The sequence below is a fragment of the Somniosus microcephalus genome, chromosome 32, assembly GCF_052327205.1.
Source record: "Somniosus microcephalus isolate GS21.2 chromosome 32, FLI_Smic_1.0, whole genome shotgun sequence".
NCBI classification, from domain to species: Eukaryota; Metazoa; Chordata; class Chondrichthyes; order Squaliformes; family Somniosidae; genus Somniosus; species Somniosus microcephalus.
The window spans coordinates 31,576,068-31,601,993 of NC_141018.1; the positions used below are offsets into that span (position 1 = coordinate 31,576,068).

The following is a 25,926-nucleotide window of genomic DNA, read 5'->3' on the forward strand; positions in this document are numbered from 1 at the left end:
GTCTTTTGGATGCAATGTTAATGCCTTTCTCCACTTCACCTGACGAAGGAGCAGCGCTCCGAAAGCTTGTGATTTCAAATAAAGCTGTTGGGCTATAACCTGGTGTTGTGTGACTTCTTACAACATTCCTAAACAACAGCAACTCGCATTTATATAGCGACTTTAACTTGGCAAACTGTCTCAAGGCGCTTAACAAGAGCGTTATCAATAAAAAAAAATATGAGACCGAGCCACAGAAGGAGATATCAGGACAGGTGATCAGAAGCTTGGTCAAAGAGGTAGGTTTTAAGGAGCGTCTTAAAGGAAGAGAGAGAGGCGGAGAGACGGAGAGGTTTAGGGAGGGAATTCCTGAGCTTCGGGCCAAGGCAGCCAAAAGCACGGCCACCAATGGTGGAGTGATTAAAATCGGGGGATGCACAAGAGGCCAGAACTGGAAGAGCAGAAACAGATTATCTGGGCATTATCACATTGTTTGCGGGAGCTTGCTGTGCGCAAATTGGATGCCGCATTTCCTACATTATAACAGTGACTACACTTCAAAAAGTACTTGATTGGCTGTAAAGCGCTTTGGGACGTCCTGAGATCGTGAAAGGCGCTATATAAATGCAAGTCTTTCTTTCTGTACAAAAAGAAAATACTGCAGATGCTGGAAATCTGAAATAAAAACAGAAAATGCTGGAAATACTCAGCAGGTCAGGCAGCATCCATGGAGAGAGAGAAACAGAGTTAAGGGGCTGGATTTTCATTCAGGAGTTGGGTAGGAGGCGGGACCATAACTTTCGGGGTTGTAGTCCCGCCTCCATCGAGATGCAGCCAATCCACGTGATTTTAACTTAATTGACCTTGTTGAGCCCGCCCAGTGGGCCCAGCAGGCCAATTAAGGGCCACCCGGCAACAGGTGACGTCACAGACTGAAATTTCATCTGTCAAGAGGTTTTGACAGATGAAATATCAGCGTTTCACAGCTGTTTGAAGCTGTCAAACACTGACACTCTTACTTCTAACCTGAGTCCTTCTCCACAGACTCAGTTAGAAATCTCTCCGGCACAGAAAGCTGAAGGCTGTCACTTTTGACAGTTCGCAGCCATTCTGCTTTCTGTGCCGGTGAGATGAGGGACTCCCGAGACCTAAAGGAAGGAAGGCTGAAAAGGTAAGAAAAGGTCATTTAAACTTCTTTAAACACTTTAGTCACACCAAACACACTTACCTTTGCACTCATGCACACATCACTCACCTGAACACCGACATCTCGACCCCTCCAAGTCCTTCAACCCGACGGCCCGCCTCCTCTAACTTGCCGTGGTTTGGAGCCGTCGGGAATCCCACACTTCAGCATTAAAAATAGGGATTAGGCTAAAAACTGCCTGTTAACTACCTGTTAACAGGCAGTTAATTGGCACTAATCCCCTTCCTGCCTCGGGTAGGCGGGTCCCAGTGCGGGGCGGGTACCCGCCTCCTTTGAAACTGGCATGGAGGCGGGTTGGGGGCGGGATGGGGTCGGGACCCCCGATTTCGGGATTGTAACCCCCCCACACGTCTCCAATCCCGCCTCCACGGCCCAATGAAAATCCTGCCCCAACGTTTCAGGTCGATGACCTTTCTGAAAGGTTAACTCTGTTTCTCTCTTTACAGATGCTGCCTGACCTGCTGAGTTCCTTCATCATTTTCTGTTTCTTTCTTTCTGTAGGTGTCCTTCCTGCAGATATTTCTACATTGCCGGACTGCATGAGGAAAAGCCAGTGTCGGCTTTCTGCTTGTCCTGACAAATGTCCCTCTGTTATTACTGAATTTTTAGATTTATTAGGTTATGTGTGAGTGATTGTTTCATGCCACAAGTGTTTTGAGAAATATTATTTCACTGCTTGTGCCAGTTACTCTGACATAATTATCTTAATATAGTTTCATTTGCCAGTAGCTGTGAGACTATCATAGGGACAGCAAATCATTTTCTGGCATGACAATTCTTGGCCAAGACATTCATCTTTGTTCAGTGAAGGGTGATTACCAAGATCCGAGACGCGTGCACACAGCAGGTTCAAATGTGGCCGCAGAATTTGTTTATTTTACCTGCGTGCTTATGTTGCAATTTTTTTCCTCATTGGGGATTTTTTTTTAATTCATTGATGGGATGTGGGCGTCGCTGGCTAGGCCTGCATTTAGTGCCCATCCCTAATTGCCCTTGAGAAAATGGTGGTGAGCCGCCTTCTTGAACCGCTGCAGTCCATATGGTGTAGGTACACCCACAATGCTGTTAGGAAGGGAGTTCCAGGATTTTGGCCCAGCGACAGTGAAGGAACGGCGATACAGGTCCAAGTCAGGATGGTGTGTGGCTTGGAGGGGAACTTGTAGGTGGTGATGTTCCCATGCGTCTGCTGCCCTTGTCCTTCTAAGTGGTAGAGGTCGCGGGTTTGGAAGGTGCCGTTGAAGGAGCTTTGGCGAGTTGCTGCAGTGCATCTTGTAGATGGTACACACTGCAGCCACGGTGCGCCGGTGGTGGAGGGAGTGAATGTTGAAGGTGGTGGATGGAGTGCCAATCAAGCGGGCTGCTTTATCCTGAATGGTGTCGAGCTCCTTGAGTGTTGTTGGAGCTGCACTCATCCAGGCAAGTGGAGAGTATCTGTGCAAATGGATAGTTTAAGGGCGAAGTCCAGCACTGCACTGTTGGAGGTGCCGTCTTTCGGATGAGACATTAAACCGAGGCCCCCGTCTGCTCTCTCAGTTCAGAGACAATTCACTAGGTTAATTCCTGAGATGAGGGGGTTGACTTATGAGGAAAGGTTGAGCAGGTTGAGCCTATACTCATTGGAATTTAGAAGAATGAGAGGTGATTTTATTGAAACATATAAGATACTGAGGGGGCTCGACAAGGTAGATGCAGAGAGGATGTTTCCCCTCGTGGGGAAATCTAGAACTCGGGGGCATAGTTTCAGAATAAAGGGTCGCCCTTTTAGAACTGAGATGAGGAGGAATTTCTTCTCTCAGAGGGTCGTAAATCTATGGAATTCTCTGCCCCAGAGAGCCATGGAGGCTGGGTCATTAAATACATTTAAGGTGGAGATAGACAGATTTTTGCAAGATAAGGGAGTGAAGGGTTATGGGGAGCGGGCGGGGAAGTGGCTTTGAGCCCAAGATCAGCCATGATCTTATTGAATGGCGGAGCAGGCTCGAGGGGCCAAGTGGCCTATTCCTGCTCCTATTTCTTATGTTCTTATGTTCTCTGGTGGATGTAAAAGATCCCGCGGCACGAGTTGAGAGGTACCAGTTTGAGGCTGGTACCTGCTTACACCAGATGCCAGTCATACTGTCGGCGGTGCTTTCACTAATCAGTGAGGTGGTGCTTTGCATCCACAAATGGATAGTTCTCGGTTCTTGTGAAGTTCTCTTGGAATATTACCTTCCCCTAGTAATTAGAAATTATTTTCTAATTGAAGCCTATTCTGGTTGACCTCGTGCATGGAATGTCACGCACACGAAATCATGCTGCACAAGTCAAAAAGCTCCCTATTGTTAATTGAGAGACTTGGATGAAGGCCCAAGGTCCAGAGTGCAAGATAGCACCAAGGTTGAAGACATCAGGAGAGAAGGCAGTGAGATAAATTAAGGAGACCAAAGTCTGAGGCATGTAGGAGGAAGGAAAGACAAAAGGAGATAAGGAGTTCCACAGTCTCGAGGTCATGAGAAGGAATAAATGAGAATAGGAGACAGCGGGAGGAGCCTTCAATGACAACTTGCATTTATACAGCGCCTTTAAGCTAGTAAAACATCCCAAGGCGCTTCTCAGGAGTGTTATCACACCGAGCCACACACAAGGAGATATTCGGACAGGTGACCAAAAGCTTGGTCAAAGAGGTAGGTTCCAAGGAGCATCTTAAAGGAGGGTGGAGAGGTGGAGAGGTTTGGGGAGGGAATTCCAGAGCTTAGGGCCTCAGCAGCTGAAGGCACGGCCGCCGATGGTGTGGTCGAAGGAAATTGGGGGTGCAACCAAGCTTAAGCCATACGTTCCTTATTTTCATTCAAACTTACCTCGGAGCCAATAAGACGGAGAATGAGCCCCACGGTGGGACTGGTGTTGGAGGTTGTTCTCAAGCTGTTGCCCTGTGGAGAGACAGAAAGTTTACAATGAGGCTTTATGTTTCCTGTACTGTAAAGCAGTGGATGACGCCCAGCAAAAAGGATTGGATAACAGTGTTGAGTAACTCCTTTAAAAAAAGAACTGGATAAATATCTGGTTGGAAATGGGTTTGAAGATGAAAGAGGAATTCCACAATCCTGGGCTTCCAGTGGGGAGCCGTGATCACAGGGAGCGTAGGCTGGAGGATAGCGAAGGCAATGCTGTAGCTCGATCTCTGATCGCTACTCTCTATAAGCTCAGCCCCCTGCTGTGTCTTCAGATTTACTCAGGATAGGGATTGGGGGGAAAAAATTACTTGCATTTAATAACAGCCTTATCATCGAACACTTGAAAGAATTTCTTTGCAATGTAGTTTGCTGTTATGTGGTAATGGGCCACCAACAGCGGTGAGGCAAATAATCCGTGCTTGGTGGTGTTGGTCGAGGAAGGAGAGTTGGCCAGGCCACCCGGGAGAAACTGTGGAGAACATGTGTTGAGAGCGAATAGTGAGGGTAGGGGGCTGGTTATAAGAGAAAACTAAACAGTACAGGCAAAGGTGACGTCTAAAAGAAAAAAAGACTTGCATTTCTATAGCGCCTTTCACGACCACCGGACGTCCCAAAGCGTTTTACAGCCAACAAAGTACTTTTTGAAGTGGAGTTACCGTTGTAATGTAGGAAACGCGGCAGCCAATTTGCGCACAGCAAGCTCCCACACACAACAATCTGATAATAGCCAGATGTTGATTGAGGGACAAATATTGGTCCAAGGGAGAACTCCCCTCCTTCTCTTGGAAATTGGGCCATGGGATCCACCTGAGGGGGCAGACGAGGCCTCGGTTTAGCGTCTCCTCTGAAAGACGGCACCTCTGACAGTGCAGCACTCCCTCAGCACTGCACTGGAGCCTAGATTTTGTGCTCAAGTCTCTGGAGGGGGACTGTGAACCCACAACCTTCTGACTCAGAGGCGAGAGAGTGCTGCCCACTGAGCCACGGCTGACACAAACTGCCTACTACAGGTCTTATGGGGAGATCCACTCTTATCTCTAGTGTATACCTGGATTAATGGCCTGGATAACTATTTTGCCAGGGTAGTTCAGGCAGGGCACCGAGTCGGTTCTAAAATACTCTTCTCATAAGCCAAACTATTCACTCCATCCTAACTTGGTCATGAAAAGAGGGTCAGTCTGAGCGTTAGAGTGTGACGCAAGACTCCTCATACTTATTTTTCAAATATTGTTTTCCTCCCCATCTAACCGCCCGTAAATCCAATGTTCAACCTTTTTCAGCACTCCCGCCCACCTTTCTGAGGTTGCTGGGATACGACCTCCACACACCAGGCGCCACCCCTCATGCCTGAGAACAGACGGCGGGCGTCGGCGGGCTATTTGACCATGGAGGTCAGCACAGCTGAAGCGATCCTTCCCTTGCCCGGCACCTTCCAGGGAGGTCTCTGGTTCAGAAGCGACAGCACTGATAGATCTTCCCTCCTCCCACCCCACCACACCCTCACCCACTCCCGCCACCCCCCCACCACCCCGCCCACCCCCACCACTACACCCTCTTTTTTTTTTTAACATTGTCCCACTTAACATGATGGCTTTTAGAGTCATAGGCCTAGAAATTCGGTAGCGTTTACGCCCACTTAGGGGCGTTACAGTGGTTTGCGTCGGAAGTAACGCTGCGTCCGAAATTAGGTGCGCCCTAACATCGGCGTTAGCCGGTAGCGCTGCACCGGCACCGATGACGTCATCGGTGTGCGCAGTGCCCCGGTAACGGCCGAAACCACGCCGATCCCCATCTTCAGTAGCGGCCGCCTCTTCCCTGGCGGCCGCTAACAACGTTGTGAAGACCGGGCCGTGCTGCAGCCTTAGAGGCGCTATTTAAAGCGGAGGTGCGGCCGGCCACTTTTTCGGCGGCCGCCTGCCCGCACCTCCTTCCCCGGCCTCCTCCACCCCCCCCCCCCGCGGCATTGCCGGCTGGTTTCCGTGGAGCCCGGCACTTCGCCGTTGTGCCGGGCTCTTTTGCCGGCACTTTCAACGGGGCTCCGGCCGTTGCAGGCACCTCCCCCTTAAGAGAAGGGGGAGGCCTGCAGTACAGCAGCCTGCCGCACCGCATCGGGTGGCGCAGCGGGACCGGCAGCGCTGAAATTCACTTTCAGCGCCCCAAGCGGGGCGGGCACACCCTGTACCAGCGCCCGCTTCTGCTTTGGGGCGCTGAAAGTGAATTTGGGGTGGGCACAACTGGCTCGGCGGCGGGCGCTAAATTTCCGGCGCAAACGTGCTGGCGGGGCGTCACCGAATTTATAGGCCATAGAGTCATAGGGCTTGTTATGAATCTTATGATCCATGAAGAAAGACTCATGAAATAGCACTGGACAGCCAGCTGGTGGCGCTGTCCAAGGAGTATAAATACTCGGGCATGGGCCCAGCTTGCCCAGGATATTTTGTAAAACAGGGACTAGTGAAGTACAACTAGACCTCCATGTTTTGAAACAAGTTGATTAAAGCCTTGCTTTATACTCAAACCAAGTGCGTAGTGAGTTTTATTACGTCAGGGCTCGAATTTCCCAGGGCCTTGGAGGCGGGAATGGAGGCGTGTGGGGTGTTAAAATTGCAGAATCGGGGGGCACAAACCCTTCCCGCCCCCAACCCGCCCCCGTGCCAGTTTCAAAGGAAGTGGGTACCCGACCCGCACTGGGAGCCACCTCCCCGAGGCGGGAAGGGGATTAGTGCCTAATAGGCAGTTTTTAGCCTAATCCCTAATTTCATTGGTGAAATGTGGGATTCCCGACGGCTCCAAACCACGCCAAGTTAGCGAGGCGGACCGTCGGGCTGAAGGGCTTGGAGGGGTCAAGATGTCTGGTGTTCAGGTGAGTGATGGGTGCATGAGTGCAGAGGTAAGTGTGTTTGGTGTGTGTAAAGTGTTTAATGAAGTTTTACTTACCTTTACAGCCTTCCTTCCTTCAGGGCTCGGGAGTCCCTCATCTCACCGGCACAGAAAGCAGAATGGCCACGATCTGTCAAAAGTTCCAGCATTCAGCTTTCTGTTCCAGGGAGATCTCTAAATCATCCTGAGAGCAAGGAATTAACTTAGTGTACAGATTGTCAGTGTTTGACAGCTTCAAACAGCTGTCAAACGCTGATATTTCATCTGTCAAAAGCTCTTGACAGATGAAATGTCAATCTGTGACGTCACCTGTTGCCGGGTGGCCCTTAATTGGCCTGCTGAGCCTGCTGGGTGGGCTCAACAAGGTCAATCAAGTGAAAATCGCGTGGGTTGGCTAGAACTCGATGGAGGCGGGACTACAACCCCAAAAGTTGTAGTCCCGCCTCCTTCCCGACTGCTGAATGAAAATCGACCCCATAGAGTTATACAGCACAGAAAGAGGCCCTTCGGCCCATCGTGTCCGCGCCGGCCACCAAGCCCTGTCTATTCTAATCCCATTTTCCAGCACGTGGTCCCTAGCCTTGTATGCTATGGCGTTTCAAGTGCTCATCTAAATGCTTCTTGAATGTTGTGAGGGTTCCTGCCTCTACCACCCTTTCAAGCAATGAGTTCCAGATTCCAACCACCCTCTGGGTGAAAAAGTTTTTCCTCAAATCCCCCCTAAACCTCCTGCACCTTACCCTGAAACTATGCCCCCTGGTTATTGACCCCTCTTCTAAGGGGAAAAGTTCCTTTCTATCTCCCCTATCTATGCCCCTCATAATTTTGTACACCTCAATCAGGTCCCCCCTCAGCCTTCTCTGCTCCAAGGAAAACAACCCCAGCCTGTCCAGTCTCTCTTCACAGCTGAAGCGCTCCAGCCCAGGTAACATCATGGTGAATCTCCTCTGCACCCTCTCCAGTGCAATCACATCCTTCCTATAGTCTGGTGACCAGAACTGCACACAGTATTCCAGCTGTGGCCTAACTAGCGTTTTGTACAGCTCCATCATAACCTCCCTGCTCTTATATTCTATGCCTCGGCTAATGAAGGCAAGTATCCCATGACGTAAGAAAACTACTAGGCACTTGGTCTAAGCGTTAAACAAAGTTTTAATCAACTGTTTTACAACATTGTGTCCTTCACTAGTTCCTGTTAAGAATGTCCTGCGCAAGCTGGGCCCGTGCCCGAGTATTTATACTCTCTCAGCGCCACCCGTAGGCCGCTCAGTATTATTTCATAAGTCTTTCTTTCATGAATGACTGATTCATGTCAGCCCATATGCCTTTTCTTTGAGACCGGGGGACCCGTTTCCAACTAAAAAGCCACCAACAGGGGAAAAAAGCTCACCTGTACAGGTAGGCCGTCCACCCGCAGTCCGCGACCTCCGCTTTCCGCCATTAACTTGTGGTAAACATCCTGGTCCAGGGGCACCACTGAGAACCCCAGTGGGCTGCGGACGGACCAGCTGAAGGTGTTCATCACTGTCGGTGACAACAGTACGTTAAAACGCATTCATCGCACTTCAATCGGTCAGAGGGCAGGGATCGTGACCATAGCAACAAAAGCCGGCCATTCAACAACAACAACTTGCATTTATACAGCGCCTTTAACTTAGGAAAACGTCCCAAGGCGCTGCGCAGGAGCGATTATCAAACAAGGTTTGCCACCGAGCCACGTAAGGAGATATTAGAACAGGTGGTCAAAGAGGTCGGTTTTAAGAAGCATCTTAAAGGAGGAGACAGAAGTAGAGAGGTTTAGGGAGGGAATTCCAAAGCTTAGAAAAGAAAGACTTGCATTTATATAGCGCCTTTCACAACCACCGGACGTCTCAAAGCGCTTTACAGCCAATTAAATAATTTTGAAGTGTAGTCACTGTTGTAATGTAGGAAATGCGGTGGCCAATTTGCACACAGCAAGATCCCACAAACAGCAATGTGATAATGACCAGGTCATCTGTTTTTGTTATGTTGGTTGAGGGATAAATATTGGTCCTAGGACACCGGGGAGAACTCCCCCCTTGCTCTTCTTCGAAATAGTGGCCATGGGATCTTTTACGTCCACCTGAGAGGGCAGACAGGGCCTCAGTTTAACATCTCATCTGAAAGACAGCACCTCCGACAGTGCAGCACTCCCTCAGCACTGTACTGGAGTGTCAGCCCAGCTTTATGCGCTCAAGTTCCTGGAGTGGGACTTGACCCCACAACCTTCGGACTCAGAGGCGAGAGTGCTACCCACTGAGCCACAGCTTGGCCTAGGCAGCTGAAGGCACGGCCGCCAATGGTGTCCCTCGAGCCTGCTCCGCCATTCAATGAGATCATGGCTGATCATCCAATTTCAGTACCCTGTCCCTGCTTTCTCCCCATATCCCTTGATCCCTTTAGCCTTAAGAAATATATCTAACTCCTTCTTGAATATATTTAATGAACTTAACGACCCTTTGTGTGAAGAAGTACTTCCTGACATCACCCCTGAACGGCCTAGCTCTAATTTTAAGGTTATGCCCCCTTGTTCTGGACTCCCTCCCCCACCCCCCTCACCACACCAGAGGGAATAATTTCATTGGTTTCATGGCCATATGGGAGGTCAGGGGTCGAAGGGTGAATAGATATTGCTTTCACTTTGTAAGAATGGCAGTATAACTCCAGAGTGAGGCTGCAGTACCGATCTCACTTTCGAGCAGGTCCTGGAGGAGACTACTTGGCACTGCATTGAGTAAAACCCCAGAGCTGTGTCAACCCGAGGGAATCTGATGGACTTTGTCAGCATTTTATAAAAACTTAAGCAAAATCTCTTAATGGCTGAGCGTGTGGCTACACTCTCAATCGGAGCTCCGAGCTGAGTACAGTTCCGTGCCACAGGGCTCTATGCTGAGGGTGGGAGTGGAACATAGGAACAGGAGGAGGCCATTCAGCCCCTCGAGCCTCTTCCGCCATGCAGTGAGATCATGGCTGATGTGTGACCTAACTCCATATACCCGCCTTTGCCCCGTGTCCCTTAATACCTTTGGTTAACAAAAATCCATCAATCTCAGATTTAAAATTAACAATTGATCTAGCATCAATTGCTGTTTGCGCAAGATAGCTCCAAACTTCTACCACCCTTTGTGTGTAGAAGTGTTTCCTAATTTCACTCCTGAAAGGTCTGGCTCTAATTTTTAGACGATGCCCCCTAGTCCTAGAATCCCCAACCAGCGGAAATAGTTTCTCTCTATCTACCCTATCTGTTCCCCTTAATATCTTGAAAACTTCGATCAGATCACCCCTTAACCTTCTAAATTCCAGGGAATAAAACCCTAGTTTGTGTAATCTCTCCTGGTAATTTAACCCTTGCAGTCCGGGTATCATTCTGCTAAATCTGCGCTGCACTCCCTCCAAGTGGAGTTTTGCAGTTAACAGTGAAATAAGGGGCCTAGTCAGCTGTGAACTGTGCTCTGCAGCTAATGGCCTCTGACTGACGGAACCATATCACCATTAAAACAGCACAGAGACAACTTTGGAATGAGCAAATTCAGCGTCCCTGATCCATCACTGAACAGAAAATCCACTTTATATTTACCCAAGTAATCGGTGAATTCTAAAAGTACAATTGAGGAGTTATCGGTTACAAGCAGTTGTCTGACCCGAGCGATGGTTTGTCCCCCACCCCCCTCCTGTCTCTGTCTCTCTCTCACACACACAGACAGGATTACTCTCTCTGTGATTCTAACTTCATTAGCTGGGGAATTAAAATGGTTCTGTCTCTGGACTAATGGCTTCTGTCTAAGAGCGTCTATGGTGCTACTGACTCACAGGGACCAATCAGAGCCTCACTAACCTCCTCAAACTCAGAATCAGATGTCACACAAAAGCTGCTTTCGTAAGGTGCAAGTTTGAATTCTGGGAGACGGGCATCTGTGAGGCAGCTCTTGATGTTTACACTCCTAAACCTGACATCCCGGCGATAGACACACACAGTTGTGAGTCTCAAGAGTCTGCCCTCGTGATAAGGGGTACAGATTTGCTCTATTTTAATGCAATCATTTCACTGTTTAAAATAAACAGGTTAGCAAAATAGCACAGCCGGGAGTTTATGTGGAAGTGTTTTTGGGTGCACCAACAAAAAGGAGGAAATACAAGTATTTGTGTGAGATTCCCCTCTGCCACATTGTAACATCACAGTAATCTCATGCTCCAGTGACATCACAGTGATGTCATGCTCCGGTGATGTCATGCTCCAATTTCATAATTGTGATGTCATGCTCCGGTGACATTGTGGTGATGTCATGCTCCGGTGACATCATGGTGATGACATGCTCCGGTGTCATAATTGTGATGTCATGCTCCGGTGACGTCACGGTGATGTCATGCTCCGGGGACATCACTGTGATGTCATGCTCCAGAGACGTCACAAATGGGGAAAGTGAATGGTGGGCAGTGTTCCTCAATCATGATGTCCCTGGAACTTTGCCATACGTCAAAAAAAACGTCCATACAAAAAGTCTGCCTGGCAACAGATATATCACAACACCACAAAGTTCCAGTGACATCATGATTAAGGGACCCTGCCCATGAACCACTCTCCCAGTTCATGAAGTCACTGCAGCACAACATCACCATGATGACACTGGACAATTGACATCATCATGTCACCAGATCATGACATCAATGTGATGTCAGTGGATCGTGACATCACCATAATATCAGCTGATCATGACATCACAGAGATGTCACCGCGCTAGGCCACCATCTGGGCCCGTTATTCCAGAGGCAGACTCGGAGACACGTGAGTCATAGAATCATAGAAAGTTACAGCACGGAAGGAGGCCATTTCGGCCCATCGTGTCCGCGCCGGCCAACAAAGAGCTATCCAGCCTAATCCCACTTCCCAGCTCTTGGTCCGTAGCCCTGCAGGTTACAGCATCCCAAGTGCACATCCAAGTACTTTTTAAATGTGGTTCGGGTTCCTGCCTCTACCGCCCTTTCAGGCAGTGAGTTCCAGACCCCCACAACCCACTGGGTGAAGAAATTTCCCCTCAAATCCCCTCTAAACCTTCCACCAATTACTTTAAACCTGGGCCCCCTGGTTTTTGACCCCATCTGCTAAGGGAAATAGGTCCTTTCTATCCATTTTATCTAGGCCCCTCATAATTTTATATACCTCAATAAGGTCTCCCCTCAGCCTCCTCTGTTCCAAGGAAAACAGTCCCAGCCTATCCAGTCTTTCCTCATAGCTAAGATTCTCTACTCCCAGCAACATCCTTGTAAATCTCCTCTGTACCCCCTCTAGTGCAATCACATCTTTCCTGTAATGTGGTGACCAGAACTGCACGCAGTACTCTAGCTGTGCCCTAATTAGTGTTTTATACAGTTGAAGAATAACCCCCCTGCTCTTGTATTCTATGCCGCGGCTAATAAAGGCAAGCATTCCGTATGCCTTCTTAACCACCTTATCTACCTGGCCCGCTCCCTTCAGGGATCTGTGGACATGCACTCCAAGGTCCCTTTGTTCCTCTACACTATTCAGTGTCCTACCATTTAATGTGTATTCCCTTTCCTTGTTAGCCCTCCCCAAATACATTACTTCACACTTCTCCAGATTGAATTCCATTTGCCACTGTTCTACCCACCTGACCAATTTATTGATATCTTCCTGCAGTCTACAGCTTCCTTCTTCAGTATCGACCACACAGCCGATTTTAGTATCATCTGCAAACATCTTAATCATACCCCCTAAGGAACAGGGACCGTGAGTCTGTCACGTGATACATGGCCCAGCTTGTCACGGCGGCGTTATATAGAGACAGGAGAGTGGCACACAGAGGCTGCTCTGCCGCCACTCCCCCCCCCCGGGACCTAAACCTAAAGGTACCTTTGTTCAAAGTTCGCTGAGCATTAAGTGAACCAGCTGAGATTTAAGTTGACAAACCGGCCTCAGTGAAACCACACAGCTTTACCATTCACACCTAGTGCCGGAGAAAAGTGGGAACCCACCAGTGATGATAGAATAGTACTCCAGTATGAGGGCCGCTCCTGCAGTGAAGATGGTGGCACAGTCCCGGCCCTGGAACAGGAAGGAATAGTTCCAGACTGGTTGCTCCTGAGGGAAGCCTGTATGAGACACCTGTGAAAAAGAAAATAAGATAGACAGATCAAAAAAGAACGACTTGCATTTCTACAGCGCCTTTCATGACTTCAGGACGTCCCAAAGCGCTTTACAGCCAATGAAGCACTTTTTGAAGTGTAGTCACTGTTGTAATGTGGGAAACGCAGCGGCCAATTTGCGCACAGCAAGCTCCCACAAACAGCAATGTGATAATTGTGATGAAATATGTCATTCATCAGACTGTATTTAACTACATATATCGTATTGCCTGCTCCTGTGTTTTTACCTTGTATTGTACATACTGCACCGCCCCCTTTCTCCCCATTGGGTGTGTCGGCTCCGCCCATGCCTGGCCCTACTTAAGACAAGCCCAGGCTTGTCTTGCAGCAGAACAGCAGAATGCTAGGTGAAGACACAGGCATCTTTCTTTGCTAATAAAAGCCTAGTTTTATCCAGTTAACTTTGAGCCTTGAAGTTATTGAGGCGCATCAATAATGACCAGATCGTCTGCTTTAGTGGTGTTGGTTGATCACACACTGCAATACAATCTGGGTTTACAATCTTGTACACCCCGATAAGATCGCATCCTCAGGGCCATTGCAAAGCCATTTCTGATTCCACTTCGCTCCAGAATCAAGTCAGGCCCCGACTCTGGATTCGCGCCCCAACTTTAGCCCCCGTCTTTCAGATGAGACGTTAAACCGAGGCCCCATCTGCCCTCTCAGGTGGATGTAAAAGATCTCACAGCCACTATTTCAAAGAAGAGCAGGGGGGAGTTCTCCCTGGTGTCCTGGGGCCAATATTTATCCCTCAATCAACATCACAAAAAAAAAACAGATTATCTGGTCATTATCACATTGCTGTTTGTGGGAGCTTGCTGTGCGCAAATTGGCTGCTGCATTTCCTACATTACAACAGTGGCTACACTTCAAAAAGTGCTTCATTGGCTGTAAAGCACTTTGGGACATCCGGTGGTCGTGACAGGCGCTATAGAAATGCAAGTCTTTCTTTCTTAAAATGCTCTGTAGTGACATTGAGGCTGTCAGGTAAATGCGTTTTTTAAACAGATACTGCCCCTTTAAAAGCTCTGGCGTCATTCTTTACATGTTAAATGCGATCCTACAATAATAATTAGAGATTCTCTTTTCAAAAACAACCAAGAGCAAACAAAAAAAAGAGATGAAACATCAATGTGTCCCCCGACGAGCTGCTCAGGGTTGTCACTGCTGACCTTATCTCATCAACGTGCCACCAGCCTCGCCCTCTGGGACCCCTCTCAGACACTGGGAATGTGCTGCTGCTGCTGCTGACCGCTCCAGAGTCCCCCCCCCCAACGAGGTACCGATTGGCTCCTATGTAAGCTGGCCCAGCCTGCAGCACATCCAGTACGGCAGACCTCTGGATGGAAGATACATTCACCTCTGTGTGTTACCTTCTAAGTCAATAAAAGCCTTGTTTTGTTTCGCTAACATCGAGTCTCGGATTTATTGAGGCACATCAGGGTGTTTGCACCAAAGTGTGTCTGCAGCGAGCCAGCAGAAAGGCTCTGGCTGAGGCCATGTCCCAGAGACCGACAACCGCAGATAACAATCCAGCGTAAAGAAAGGACGCTTTCCCCGTCAATAGGGCGGAACTCCCCTACACGGGAGGTGCAACGGCCAAAGGTTAGTAGATCTGCAGAGGGAACAGATTTGAACATTTTTGAATTGATTACATGGACCTGAGCTCTGGAATTCCCTCCCGAAACCTCTCCGCCTCTCACTCTCCTCCTTTAAGATGCTCCTTAAAACCAACCTCTTTGACCAAGCTTTTGGTCACCTGCCCTAATATCTCCTTATGTGGCTCGGTGTCAAATTTTGTTTGTATTGATATCGCTCTTGTTAAGCGCCTTGGAACATTTTGCTACGTTAAATGCGCTCTATAAATGTTGTTGTGACACGGTGGGTCATCCATTTCATCCCACAAGAAACCTCAGAATTCATGAATAGGCAAAAAAAATAAGAACATAAGAAATAGGAGCCTTCGAGCCTGCTCCGCCATTCAATAAGATCATGGCTGATCTTCTACCTCATCTCCACTTTCCTGCACCATCCCCATATCCCTTGATTCCCTTAATATCCAAAAATCTATCGATCTCTGTCTTGAATATACTCAACGACTGAGCCTCCACAGCCCTCTGGGGTAGAGGATTCCAAAGATTCACCACCCTCTGAGTGAAGAAATTCCTCCTCATCTCAGTCCTAAATGGCCGACCCCTTATTCTGAGACTGTGACCCCTGGTTCTAGACTACCCAGCCAGGGGAAACATCCTCCCTGCATCTACCCTGTCAAGCCCTGTAAGAATTTTATATGTTTCAATGCAATCACCTCTCAAAAGAAAGAGTAGCTATATAATGCTGCCTCTCAGAACACATTCTCTAAGCACCTCACATACAATGAATTACTTGGAAGTGCAGCCACTGTTGGCAAATGCGGCAGCCACTTCGTGGACTGCAAGATTCCACAAACACTAACGAGATGAATGGTCAGTTCATTTTTTTTTTATGGTGTTGGTTGAGAGAGCAACCTAGGCTGCAGTGGAGTGCCAAGACTTTGACCAAGTGTGAAGGAATAGCCATGATTCAGAGAAATACACGATACCATGAACAGGTTTCTAATATTATTAATTAATAAAAGACAGACTGTACTGGGTTTAAAAGACACAAGTCTCAGCAGACAAGGCTGTAAACAGAAATACAGGCTCCTGAGAAAAGATCAGTTTGTGATGAAATATTCCATTCATCACTGCCTGTGACTGTGGTCGGTTTCAGTTTCATTTCCCTTCCCCCAGTTCCGTTTCCTCACCATTGTATTGTATATTGGAATGTGTTGTGTGTAGGGCTCCGCCCATACCTGGCCCCTATGTAAGCAAGCTCAGTCTGGCCTCATATCCAGTACTGCAGCCCTCCGGATGGAAGATACCTCTCTCCACTACGTGTTACCTTCTAAGTTAATAAAAGCCTTGTTTTGTTTCGCTAACATCGAGTCTCGGAATTATTGAGGCACATCAATTTTATTAACTTATTTTTCAACACAATGGATCAACTCCTGAAACCCGAACGTTTGGATTTGGATCAGCATGCTCCGGACGCATCAGCACGCTTCGGACACTGGTTTATGTGTATGGAATTCTTCCTGGACAATTCTGCAGCCGTCAAAGACGCTACGGACGCTGCGAGTATGAAACTCGGAATTCTGCGGAATTGGGTAAGCCACCGGGTTTACCCCCTCATCCAAGACGCCGACACGTACCTGGCCACCTGCGACATCTTAAAGGCGCATTACCAGCAGCCTACGAATGAGGTGTATGCTAGGCATCTGCTCGCTACTCGCGCACAGCGACCTGGGGAATCGGTGGAGGAGTTCCTAGGCACCCTGAAAATGCTTGGCAAAAACTGCAAGTGCCGAGATGTAAAAGCCGCAGTGTACACTGACGAGCTTGTTCGCGATGCCTTTATCACAGGCCTCAGCTCCACTTACATCCGGCAAAGACTGCTGGAAAAAACGGGATTGGACCTGAAACAGGCTGCGGACACCGCGCAATCCCTGGATGTGGCCCAGAGAAACTCGGACGCCTACTCTTCAGCCCGCGCCGTCCACGCCGCCACGTGTGCACCAAGGGCGCCGCCATCTTGGAAGACATCTTCCCTGCCCGGCAGCCCGACACCGTCGGGGCCCCGCTCTCCCCCCAGAAGCCCTACGACAGCCGCGACGCGTCGGGGACCCAACTGCTACTTCTGCGGGCAGCCAAAGCACACCAGAAACCTGTGCCCGGCGAAAGGCACCACCTGCTTTAAGTGCGGTAAGAAGGGGCACTTCGGGAAGGTGTGCAGAGGGAACCCCGCCGGAAAACCAACCGCCGGAGAACCCGCCACCGCCGCGTGCGCGCCGTGGGAGCAGCCATCTTGGACGCCATCTTGCCCGACCTCGTGGGGTCCGCCATCTTATGAGCAGACAGCGTGGACGCCATCTTGTCTCGATCAGGGCCCTACAGTGGCATCGGTCACAGTGGACCAGACCAGGCCGCACCCGCTATCCAAATCAATGGTGGACATCGAGGTAAACGGGTGCAGGGTTAAATGTTTAATTGACAGTGGAAGCACGGAGAGTTTTATCCACCCTGAACTGGCACAACAACTCTCCCTAAAGGTGGTCCCTACTCAGGGTACCATCTCTATGGCTGATAAAACCCAGACATCGACCATTCTGGGTTATTGCACGGTACAATTGTCCGTTAACGGAACTGTATATGATAATTTTAAAGTATTAATCATGAAGAATCTATGTGCGAGCGTGATCTTGGGCCTGGATTTCCAGTGCAACCACCAAAGCATCACGCTCAAGTACAGTGGGTCCCAGCCGCCCCTCACAGTGTGCGGTCTGGCTACCCTGAAGGTAAAGCCGCCTTCGCTATTCGCGAACCTTACCCCTAACTGCCGGCCAATAGCGACCAAAAGCAGGAGGTACAGCTGGGAGGACAGGCGGTTTATCGCGACCGAGGTAGACAGGCTCCTGAAAGAGCGCATTATTGAACGCAGCAACAGCCCGTGGCGCGCCCAAGTGGTAGTGGTAAGGGGTAGCGAGAAGAAACGGATGGTGATCGACTATAGCCAAACGATCAACAGGTACACCCAACTAGACGCCTACCCGCTACCCCGCATATCAGAAATGGTGAACCAAATCGCCCAATACCAGGTGTTCTCCACCATCGACCTTAAGTCAGCGTACCACCAGCTCCCTATCAGACCAGAGGACCGCCCGTACACCACCTTCGAGGCGAACGGACGCCTCTACCAATTCCTCAGAGTCCCCTTTGGGGTGACGAATGGGGTCTCGGTCTTCCAGAGGGAGATGGACCGCATGGTCGATGACCACCACTTGCAGGCAACCTTCCCCTACCTCGACAATGTCACCATCTGCGGTCACAACCAGCAGGATCACGACTCGAACCTCGAGAGGTTCCTGGAAACCGCACAAAAACTCAACCTCACCTACAACGAGGACAAGTGCGTTTTCAACACCACGCGCCTCTGCATACTAGGCAGCGTGGTGGAGAATGGGGAAATCGGACCAGACCCCGGCCGATTGCGCCCCCTACGGGAGCTGCCCCTGCCCAACACTCCCAAAGCCCTGAAAAGGTGCCTGGGGTTATTTTCTTATTATTCCCAATGGGTCCCCAACTACTCCGACAAAGCCCGCCCCCTCTTGAAAGCATCCTCTTTTCCGCTCTCTGCTGAGGCCCACACCGCCTTCAAAAGCATTAAGCGGGATATTGAGCGGGCCACGCTACAGGCAGTGGACGAGAACACTCCATTTCAAGTGGAAAGTGATGCGTCTGACTTCGCCTTGGCGGCCACCCTCAACCAGGCGGGGCGGCCCGTAGCTTTCTTCTCGAGGACCCTCCAAGGGCCCGAGATCAGACACTCCTCCGTGGAAAAGGAGGCCCAAGCCATCGTGGAGGCAGTGCGCCACTGGCGCCACTACCTAGCCGGCAAACGCTTCACCCTACTCACCGACCAGCAGTCGGTAGCGTTTATGTTCAATAATAAACAGAGGGGGAAGATTAAAAATGATAAGATTCTTAGGTGGCGGATCGAGCTCTCCACCTTCGAGTATGACATCATTTACCGGCCAGGGGCCCTTAACGAATCCCCTGACGCCCTCTCACGAGGGACGTGTGCCAGCGCCACCGGGGATCGGCTACAGACCCTCCACAACGACCTCTGCCACCCAGGGGTCACGCGGCTGTTCCACTTCATAAAGTCCCGTAACTTACCCTACTCGATTGAGGAAGTTCGGTCCCTGACCAGGAACTGCCGCACTTGCGCTGAGTGCAAGCCTCGGTTCTACCGCCCAGATAGAGCCCACTTAATCAAAGCTACACGGCCCTTTGAGCGGCTCAGCTTAGACTTCAAGGGCCCCCTCCCGTCCGTCGACCGCAATGTTTACTTCCTGAACATTGTGGACGAATACTCCCGGTTCCCATTCGCCTTCCCCTGCCCAGACATGACCAGCGCCACGGTCATTAAATGCCTCAACAGCCTGTTCTGCCTGTTCGGTATGCCGAGCTACATCCATACGGATAGGGGGGCGTCCTTCATGAGTGAAGAGCTACGCCAGTACATGCTGTCCAGGGGGATCACCACGAGCCGTACCACCAGCTACAACCCCCGGGGTAACGGCCAAGTGGAGCGAGAGAACGGGACAGTATGGAAAGCAGTCACTCTAGCTCTAAGGACCAAGGGCCTCCCTATCTCCCGCTGGCAGGAAGTCCTCTCGGATGTGCTCCATTCGATACGGTCGCTATTGTGTACTGCCACGCCTCATGAACGAATGTTTGTCTTTCCCCGGAAATCCACCTCAGGCGTATCCATGCCGTCATGGCTCTCCACCCCAGGTCCGGTATTCGTGCGAAGGCATGTGAGGGGCCACAAGACGGACCCTCTCGTGGAGCCAGTGTACCTACTCCACGCCAACCCCCAATACGCATATGTCCGGCACGCCGACGGAAGGGAGGACACCGTGTCCATAAAAGACGTCGCCCCAGCCGGTAACGACAACAACCACGGCGATAGCAGCGACAACGATCGCAGCAACTCTTACCCACCCACTACTCTTTCATCACCCCCGGAAGAACATCGACCAACGGCACCCCCACCAACTACCCCTTCAACAACCCTGGCGGCACCCCCGGCAGAGACCCAGGAGGCTACCGGGGACACCCAGCCGACACCCGCGGCACCGCAACAGCCACGTCGGTCGCAGAGGACCATCAAACCCCCGAACAGACTAAATCTATAGAAGGGGTGAATGTGATGAAATATTCCATTCATCACTGCCTGTGACTGTGGTCGGTTTCAGTTTCATTTCCCTTCCCCCAGTTCCGTTTCCTCACCATTGTATTGTATATTGGAATGTGTTGTGTGTAGGGCTCCGCCCATACCTGGTCCCTATGTAAGCAAGCTCAGTCTGGCCTCATATCCAGTACTGCAGCCCTCCGGATGGAAGATACCTCTCTCCACTACGTGTTACCTTCTAAGTTAATAAAAGCCTTGTTTTGTTTCGCTAACATCGAGTCTCGGAATTATTGAGGCACATCAATGTTGATAACAAAGTTGTAAACAAGCTTTGAAATGGGAATTAGTTAAATATTCTAAAACAATGAAAGACTGAAGCAAACCATTGGTGCTTCCGAAAGGTCTATGGTTTGGAATGAACACAATGAGAATGCCCAGTTAAAGTGTGAAGAGCTAACATGTAAAACAGAAACACAAACATTAAAAGAGGCATGTGCCTTTGAAAACATGACATCAAGTAAAGAAACATCTGCTGGTCAAATAGTTTTATGTTAAACTTGGATGACAGGAAACACAATTAAATATGCAACCAATTGAGATAGCTAGAAAACAAGTAAACACACGGTTAAAGTGTCTTTAATATATACATAGTAAAAACCATACCAACAAGACTTTGAAGATATAACTTCAATAGATGACACCAAGCAATTGCATTGTGTTTGTATTAAACGTGGACCACCACGGAGACTCAATATTGGCCCAGAACTTCGGGTCTCCATGGGTGAGTACGCACGCGGTACTCACCCGTAAGCCCAATGGAAGTGCCGGTTTCCTGCATGCACTGCGCATGCGTGGGAAACCGGCACTTCTGTTCCCCTGAAAGAAGGGGTTGAGGTCGAACGCGTGCGCGGGAGAGGCAGCGTGTGCGCATCGAACTTACGTTTTTTTTGCAGGTTTTCCCGGGAACGTAAGTCTCCAGAAGTTAGACATGTGAAAAGCAGTCGCAAGGCCTGCTTATTACAAGGTAAGTGCTGAATTAATTAAAATTAAAACATTTTTTCCACAGGTTTATTATTTTTAAATACTTTAAAGCAAGGTAAGTTTATTTTTAGCCCCGTTAGAAAATAAAATTATTTTTTTCAAAAATTTAAATTATTGTTTAAAATAGTTATTTCATGTAATTTATAGTTTATTTTAAAAATGTGATGGGTTTTTTTAAAATTTATTTGAAGATTTAGTGATGTTTTGGGGCCCGTAGTATTTATAAGTTTGACAGCCTTCCTGTCAAACTTATGAATGGGCATTCCCTGTTCCGATTGGCTCCCCATGGCCCACATGATCCCAGGGGACGCTTCGAACTAACTGTGCCCCTGGGATATGCAAGCACTGCGCGCCGGCAGTTGGAGGAGGCCCAGGATCGGAATTCCATGGGGGCCCACAGCTCAACGGTCGGCGCGGTAGCTAAGTGCAGGTCGGGGGCTTGCACCCGCGGGAAGCCCCCGACCCGAATTTCTGGGCCAATGTCTGCTAAGAAGCAGTTAAGCCAATATTAAGAATTGAATAGAAAGCATTCGAAAGCATTCGAAGGAGGGATCAATAAAGACAATTAGCTGACATCAGCAGAGAACATCAAAGAAGAAACCAATGCCAAAAGGGTATAAAAATAAGACCTTTTTAACAGAAAAGTCAGAACACGCTGAACGGGCAGGGCGTTTCTCAACTTTCCAGAGGCATCTCTGTAAGTCTTTAACTATGAGTCTCGGGAAATCAGATTGATTTTGGTGGATGTTCTGGATTTAGAAATAAGTAAGAAATAAGAAATGTAACGAAGTAAAGATTTGAGAATAAGGATCTCTGCGAAATAAGAAATGTAAGCTAATTGTATTTTGAATTGTTAATGTTGCAACTGATTCAACAGATGTTAACTGAATGTCGGCTCTTAATTAAAACTATATATTTTTAGAATTGTCTCAAAGAGTAATTCTATATAGCCTCGCGAACCCACAAATTCTGTACACTCTTTTGTAAGGAATTGCAGAATTCTGGGGGTATTCCGGACCCTTATATTATCCGGAAGGTTACAGTCTAGTTCAACTTATTAAAAGTACTATCCGGAGGACGGTAACATCTTTAGTCATTCCTTTCCTTTAGGGAGAGATAGCCTGAAACTTTAGACCCATTTAAGCATCTTATGGAATTCGGCTATCTCTAACTTAAGTTGAGGGTGAACGTCTGGGGAATACGCCTGATCTGGGGTAGCCCGAAAGGGCTAGGGCTAGTAATTATCCCTTCACAAGAACCTCCTCTCGCAGAGGCAAGAATGCAACGGAGACCAGCTAACACTAAACGAAACATAAGGATGATGGACTGGGTATTCTACAATCCCCCCACTGTGTACTCTGTTCAAATAGCACAGCTTAAAATCAAGTATTAAATAATTCCTTTTATTTTTAATGTTTCTTTCCCAACGGGACTGTTAAACGCAGATGCCACATCAATGCTTCCCATTAATTAACGTGGTTTTCATTCCACCCCCCCAGGGAAACATGGCATTGAGTCCTTGGTGAGCTCAAACTGCGCCTGTGGTCATGATACTTATATAAGTAGAAAACAGCCTTGGGTCTAACATAAGTTTTTTTTATAAGAGTCTTTTACAGTCTCTTGCCCAGTGTGAAATTAGGGCCAAACAGACCAGAGAAAGTAAGAAAGACTTGCATTTATACAACGCCTCTCACGACCTCAGGACGTCCCAAAGTGCTTTAAAGCCAATGAAGTGCTTTTGAGGTGTAGCCACTGTTGTCATTTGCAGCCAGTTTGCACACAGCAAGCTCCCACAAACCGCAATGACATAATGACCAGATCATCTGTTTTTAGTGATGTTGATTGTGGGATAAATATTGGCCAGGACACTGGGGATAACACCCCTGCTCTTCTTCGAAATGTTGTTGTGGGATCTTTTACATCCACCCGAGAGAGCAGACGGGCCTCGGTTTAACGTCTCATCCAAAAGACGGCACCTCCGACAGTGCAGCAATCCCTCAGCACTGCACTGGAGAGTGTCAGCCTAGGTTATTGTGCTCAAGGCTCTGGTTTGGGATTTAAACCCACAACCTTCAGCAGCTGTTGGGTTTAGGCCACAGATGATCAAGCAGCAGTAGGGTAAGGGTCGCAGTTCTGCAACGTCCGAGGAGAGGTGAATGAAGCGAGGATCTGAGCCGACAATCTATGGGGAACAGCAGAAAACTCCTGTGGTAGTTTGGTTCAAGTGTAAACCTGTTTAGTACAGCACGGCCTAGATGTAAGCTGTAGTCCCTGCCCTTGCTTAATGCATTCAATGAACAATGGGCCCCACCTTCGCTCCAACATTGGTGGCTGTGCCTTCAGCCGCCCAGGCCCTAAGCTCCAGAATTCCCTCCCTGAACCTCTCCACCATTCTCTCCTCCTTTTAAGACGCTCCTTAAAACCTACCTCTTTGACCAAGCTTTTGGTCGCCTGTCCTAACATCTCCTCATGTGGCTCGGTGTCAATTTTTGTCTGATAACACTCCTGTGAAGCGCCCTGGGACGTTTTACTGCGTTAAAGGCGCTATATAATTGGAGGTTGTTGTTGTACTACAGTAAGTATAGTGTTACTAACTTGCACATTTCTTGAGGAAGTGCCTGAATGAAGTGCAGTTAATGGAGATCAGATGAAGAGAAAATAAGGTGACTAATTCACTCCCTTACATCTACAACAGTTTCGGACTCTAGGGGGATCAAGGGATATGGGGATCGGGCGGGGTTGAGGTCGATGATCAGCCATGATCTCATTGAATGGTGGAGCAGGCTCGAGGGGCCGAATGGCCGACTCCTGCTCCTATTTCTTATGTTCTTATAAAATAGTTCTGCCGTATATTGGTACAGGCGCGAAACAGTCCTTTTAAAGAAGAAGAAAGCCAGTCATTTCCTGCTGGGGTTTTGGGGGGAGGGGCCAGGGATGTACAAGCAGCTGCCAATCTGCACAGAAGGAATTACCCTCTAATCGACCTCAGGGCGGGGATTTCTCGACATTGTCTCCCAGTGGCCGCGGGCTCTTACTGTTTTCATTTTACAGCACCCAGGGCAGGATTCATTCAATCACTGCACTGATTCGCAATGATAGATTTGTGCTTCTTCTCACTCTAAAGTATCATAAATGTCACTTTGTTAGCGTACGAGGCTTTATCAGAGTCTCTATGAATGTCTCTGTAGGGAAATCCTTCATCCACCGACTGCATCCATCACTATATCGCCAGTCGCCATTGGTAACACAACCAGAGAGCCCCTGAACTGTTTAAGCGTTGCAAATTGTGTAATTTCTTTTAAAGAAACCCTGGCAAATTCCAGAGGGCACTCTGAGCTCCGAGATATTCCCCTTCATCTCGGAAACTCGCACCTAGATCTCAGCCAGTTCTGGAAATGGGTCTCGATCCTATTTAAAAGGGTTTAAAGAGGTTTCAGTGCAATCCTCTGGTCAGTTGTTACTTCACTGGTATGAGACAAGGCGGGTAGATGGAGTTACGATACAGATCAGCCATGATCTCATTCAATGGTGGAACAGGCTCGAGGGGCTAAATGGCCTCCTCCTGTTCCCATGTTGATGCTAGATCAATTGTTAATTTTAAATCTGAGATTGATCTTCTTCTTAGGCAGTCCCTCGGAACCGAGGATGACTTGCTTCCACATTAAAAATGAGTTCTCAGGTGACTGATGAGTCCAATGCGGGACCTACAGTCTCTGTCACAGGTGGGGCAGACGGTGGTTGAAGGGGTGGGTGGGGTGCTTGGGTTGACATGCGCTCCTTGCGCTGCCTGCGCTTGGCTTCCGCTTGCTCCCGGTGAAGAGACTCGAGGTGTTCGGCGCCTTCCCGGATGCTTCTCCTCCACTTTGTGCGGTCTTGGGCCAGGGATTCCCAGGTGTCGGTGGGGATGTTACACTTTTTCAAAGGAGGCTTTGAGGGTGCCTTTGAAGCATTTCCTCTGCCCACCTGGGGCTCTCTTGCCGTGTCGGAGTTCCAAGTAGAGCGCTTGTTTTGGGAGTCTCGTATCAGGCATGCGGACAATGTGACCCGTCCATCGGAGCTGATTGAGCGTGGTCAAAGCTTCGATGCTGGGGATGTTCGCCTGAGCAAGAACACTGACGTTGATAGATTTTTGTTAACCAGAGGTATTAAGGGATATGGGGTAAAGGCGGTTGTTATGAATCTTATGATCCATGAAGAAAGACTCATGAAATAACACTGGACGGCCAGCTGGTGGCGTCGTCCAAGGAGTATAAATACTCAGGCGTGGGCCCAGCTTGTCCAGGGACATTTTGTAAACAGGAACTAGTGAAGTACAACTAGACCTCCATGTTCTGAAACAAGTTGATTAAAGCCTTGCTTTATACTCAAACCAAGTGCGTAGTGAGTTTTATTACATCAGCGGGTATATGGAGTTAGATCACAGATCAGCAATGATCTCATCGAATGGCGGAACAGGCTCGAGGGGCTGAATGGCCTCCTATGTTCCCTATAAGACTGGATCATTGCACCCAGTAAATCCTGGGTGGTATTACATTGTGCTGAATGCATGACTGCCTCATCCCTAACCTCGGAAAAGTTCTCTCTGCAGCACCAAGGGGACACTTTACCAACTCCGTCCCCAGCCATTCTGTGACCTCTTTGTGTGAGGTGCATAATGTACTTTAAACAAGAGCACAATGACGATTTACTGGAGTGCAGGCCCGGGATAAACGATAATCCGGCAAGATTGATTTATTGAGCACCATCAGCTCTCCGATATAACAGCTTCGCCACGATGGAATTTCTGTAAGAATTGTGCAAAGCGGAGATTAATGAGTGGAATATACATGAAATCTTTTTCGAAAATGAATCGCATATCATCTGTCTTTCAGAGAAGGACAGATCAGTATCGTGAAAAAGCACGAGTAAGGCAGAAAAATCAATCTT

At 48.8% G+C, this 25,926-nt stretch overlaps 1 protein-coding gene across 1 annotated transcript in view; it reads right to left on the reverse strand.

The window, feature by feature from the left end:
* ccdc33 (coiled-coil domain containing 33) overlaps positions 1-25,926 on the reverse strand; it is a 340,583-nt gene that overhangs the window by 121,631 nt on the left and 193,026 nt on the right. Inside the window, 3 exon segments of the mRNA XM_085972306.1 lie at positions 4,024-4,095; positions 8,390-8,523; positions 13,012-13,141. Coding sequence (XP_085828432.1) covers positions 4,024-4,095; positions 8,390-8,523; positions 13,012-13,141 — 336 coding nt within the window.